This window comes from Chelon labrosus, assembly GCF_963514085.1.
Source record: "Chelon labrosus genome assembly, chromosome: 8".
NCBI lineage: Eukaryota > Metazoa > Chordata > Actinopteri > Mugiliformes > Mugilidae > Chelon > Chelon labrosus.
In genome coordinates this window covers 16,516,575-16,520,486 of record NC_140358.1, presented here as the reverse complement: position 1 = coordinate 16,520,486, position 3,912 = coordinate 16,516,575, and the positions used below count along the sequence as shown (strand labels likewise).

The 3,912-nt window shown below is 43.6% G+C and overlaps 1 protein-coding gene across 1 annotated transcript; it reads left to right on the top strand.

Moving 5' to 3' along the window:
- On the top strand, positions 1 to 3,710 carry rhogd (ras homolog gene family, member Gd). The gene is made up of 2 exons (XM_084549823.1): positions 1 to 52; positions 670 to 3,710. The coding sequence occupies exon 2, from the start codon at positions 699 to 701 to the stop codon at positions 1,272 to 1,274; it is 576 nt and encodes a 191-aa protein (XP_084405949.1). The 5' UTR covers positions 1 to 52; positions 670 to 698; the 3' UTR covers positions 1,275 to 3,710.
- The last annotated feature ends 202 nt before the right edge of the window (positions 3,711 to 3,912 follow it).

Below are 3,912 nucleotides of genomic sequence, written 5' to 3'. Positions count from 1 at the left end.
TGCGGCTGTGATTGACTATACCAGGCAAAAAGAGATCGAAAGCCGAGTGGCGGTAAGTCACAAAATCCACTTAAATTTCACTATTACAGCAAATTATTATGTCTGGGGCGTACGTTAGGATAGACTTGATTTTTTCGAGTAACTTGTAGGCCGCTGTGTGGCCTGAAACATAGCTTTTTATTCAGCGATTTGCAAATAAATGTCCAGCTTGTTTGCTAACTAGCTAGCTTTTAGCCACCAACTGCGCTAGTTCCTTAGCTTGATGCTAGTCTGTGGGGGAACGCCTAGTGTTATAGGTGAACAACTTGAAATAATAAACACCGGATGAAAATGTGCCCCAACTTCGATTCAGTTCTTGTACTTTGTTAAAGGACAACTTTTAAAATGTTGTTTATGAGCGAACAGTTTAAGTTGTAGCATACTTATTAACCGTAATGAACGCTACGCCTATAAGCTAACTTTGGCGACGGTTAGCTCGTTTGCTAACTGGGTGGAAAGTTACATAGCTGTTAAAACTACTGTCGTGTAGTTACAGGCCACCGGTTTTACGATTGCCATTTACAGCTAACTGGTCATTCTCTTTATCACTGGCACTGAAATATTTAGTGTTGCTGAGTATGAAGTGCTGTATTTGCTAGTTACCCAGGTGTTTTCTCCCCTTGTTGTCAGGTGCTGCAGCCCCAGTGGTCGTAGGCAGGATGCAGACCATAAAGTGTGTGGTGGTGGGAGACGGGGCAGTGGGTAAAACGTGCCTTCTCATCTCTTACACAACCAATGCCTTCCCTGAAGAGTACATTCCCACAGTGTTTGACAACTACAGCGCTCAAATGAGCGTGGATGGCCGCACTGTCAGCCTCAACTTGTGGGACACAGCGGGCCAGGAGGAGTACGATCGCCTGCGCACCCTCTCCTATCCCCAGACCAACGTTTTCATCATATGTTTTTCCATCGGCAGCCCCTCCTCCCATGCCAATGTAAGGCACAAGTGGCACCCCGAGGTGTCTCACCACTGCCCCAACGTGCCCATCCTGCTGGTGGGCACCAAGAAAGACCTGAGAGGCGATGCCGAAACGGTGAAGAAGTTAAAGGAGCAGGGCCTGGCCCCGACTACCCAGCAGCAGGGCAATGCCCTGGCGAAGCAGATTGGCGCCGTTAAGTATATGGAGTGTTCTGCGCTGCTGCAGGACGGCGTCAGGGAGGTGTTCGCTGAGGCCGTGAGGGCGGTGTTGTATCCAGTCACGAAAAAGAAGCCCAAGAAGTGTGTGCTCTTGTAATAAACGGTTCCCAGGTCTGGACTGTGGAGAAGGATGATGGAGATCCACAGATGCAAAGGAAGGCTGATGAACAAAGGACGCCATCCAGCTGCCTCCATACCTACTCCTCCGGCAGTTTTCAGCTCCTCTGTTACTCTTCTCTTCTTTATTCATCTCCTGGAGGATCTCACTGCGTTGCCATCATCACCAAAGTGACTATGCCTAAATGGGGGCGACAGGCCGTATCTCCTCTATTTTTCTTACTTTTTAACTTTTGATATTTACACATTTTCAATTTTACTCCTGTTCTAGATTTATAGCTTCTCTGCTTTGCCTTATAAAATGCTGATCATGGTTGCCACAAGCCATAATAACTTCCAAACCAACCAATCAAGCTACCCTGTTTGACTGGAGAGAAGAGATCTGCCTTTGTTCAGGTGGAGAACTAATGACTACCTCAAATTCTCACCTAGGTTGCATCTCATGAGTCCCGAGCAATAACGCCATCGAAATGCTTTGACTTTCCTATTTAGATGTAATGAACAGCCAAGTAAAAGGTGAACAAGTTTTAATTTCAAGCAGCTTGAGTCCAGACAAGGTGTTATGACTCCTGGACAAACGCCAGTACTCCTTAACCAAATGCACAGATTAAAGGTTAAATTCCCTTGCTGCAATTCTCCTTGTGCTCAGTCTGGCGTACGAGAGCTGCCTGGCAGGCTGCCCTACTAGCCACTTGCACTGCTCTCTCATTTCCCCGCATGGAAGAGCCAATAGGCCTTTGAAGATAAGCCGGACCCATTAAAAGCAGCCGACCATTTGCCCTCTTCAGTAATAGAGGAGCAGGTGTCAGAAGGCGTATGCCAATTTAACCCACACGGGCACAGAATCTCTAAAACTGACATAGTCAGGAAGTCGGGTGGTAGTACAGCTCTCATCTGTCTACGTCTCAACTCTTGATGCTCACACTGAGCGCCATTATCAACATACCTAAGAATTACCTTTTGACCGGGTAGGATCAGGTGGACTGTACGTTGTCTAAGGATGGTGAATTTACTCTGTAAATGATTTTATTTTTTTTTTTCCTCAGATGTTTTTAACCTTCAAGTGCGGTTATGGCCAAAGTTGAATATATTTTTTGTAATAGCCTATGTCTATGTGATCAGTAAGATGTATGTGTGCTGTAGTTAATACTCAGATTTGATAAACCAAAAGTCTGTAGTGCTTCCCTTGTCAGTTACATTTTTGTCCTAGCAGGCTATGACCACTGCAGAATTGATTCAGTATAACATATAATACCAGAACATGTTTTAACTGGCTTACGCTAGGCTATATACTCTTATCCTATATTGTCTTGATTAGGTGAACATTTCATCTTGAAAGAAACGGTGTCCTAGCTGCCTCGTTCACCATGTAACAGCAGTTTATCCACATTATAGAAGGAGCCTTTTATTTGGTCAGGTGCCTTATCTAAACCAAAGACCATGGCAGCGCTCCTTTGGCAAACCCGACGGTTCTCACTGTAGTGCTGCAAGTGCCACGAGACAGTTAAAGTACAGGTTCCACCAACTCTGAGTTTTATTTTTGTAATGTTTCGGATGGTTTGTGCCTCAGTTTCTGCCAGTAAACACATTCTTCTTGCAGCAGTTTTTTTTTTCCCCCCTCTTTTTAAAGTAAGACACAGGTGCTGAACTGACATCTTGCGCGGTAAGTCTGTGCGCCTTTGAAAATGGAGCGACCGTGACCCACAGCTCTTCACAGATTGTGGTTTACATCCCTGCTCTGCATTGTGCAGTGAGGCACAGACACAACATGCACATAACGGTTAGCGAGAGCTGCGTTGGTGGAACATGCTTTGTAATGACTGATGACTGATCTTTTATACATTTTATAAGGTATATTTTGTGATGACTGGTTGCTCGTTTGTACTTTCAGCTACCAGCAATAATAGCAACCCTTTTTACTATAGTTATTTACAGTCACGCTCTTGAGTGTATAATAAGTCAAACTCGATTGTGGCTTGTGTAAAGTTTAGAATAACTGAAGCGCGACACAAGTTCTGTGTGACAACAGGGCTGTGGTTTGAGATCTGACAAAAAAAGTGTGAAAACTTCCCAGATGGGTGTGTGGAGGGTTGAATGTAAGTGCACAATAAGTAAAACTGTCATTTTTTATTATTATTATTTCTTTTTTTTTTCTTTTTTTTTTTTTGCCATGTCCCAAATTCACTCAGATAATGCTGTTAAAGTGGAACATACACCTGTGGGCCCTCTGTGTCTGAGTCCTGGAGCTGTATGCTACCGTGTGCGTGGTACTACGCTTTTACACTGGGAACTTGATTTGTAGAGATCTGTTTGTAATTGTTTTATAAATAACAAAAGCATATTTGTATAAATGAACTAACAGTGAAATGATTTTAAATTATGCCAAATAAAATGGTGGTTAAAGCCAGACAGATTATTTTTTGGGTGCGATGGTTCTTTTCTGTTGATTTGTTTCTTTGCTGTGACGTTACAGCAGCAGTATTACACATAGCTGACACATTACTGCACAGTTATGAGAATGAAACAATGAAGTCACACTGAGGTTCAGATCAAAACTCACACATTTGCAGCTACAGGAAACCACACTGTACTGTGTTAGCTGTATGTGTTGTAAAAGT

Coding starts and splice junctions, on each gene's coding strand:
- rhogd (XM_084549823.1), top strand. CDS start 699: ATGCAGACCATAAAGTGTGTGGTGGTGGGAGACGGGGCAGTGGGTAAA.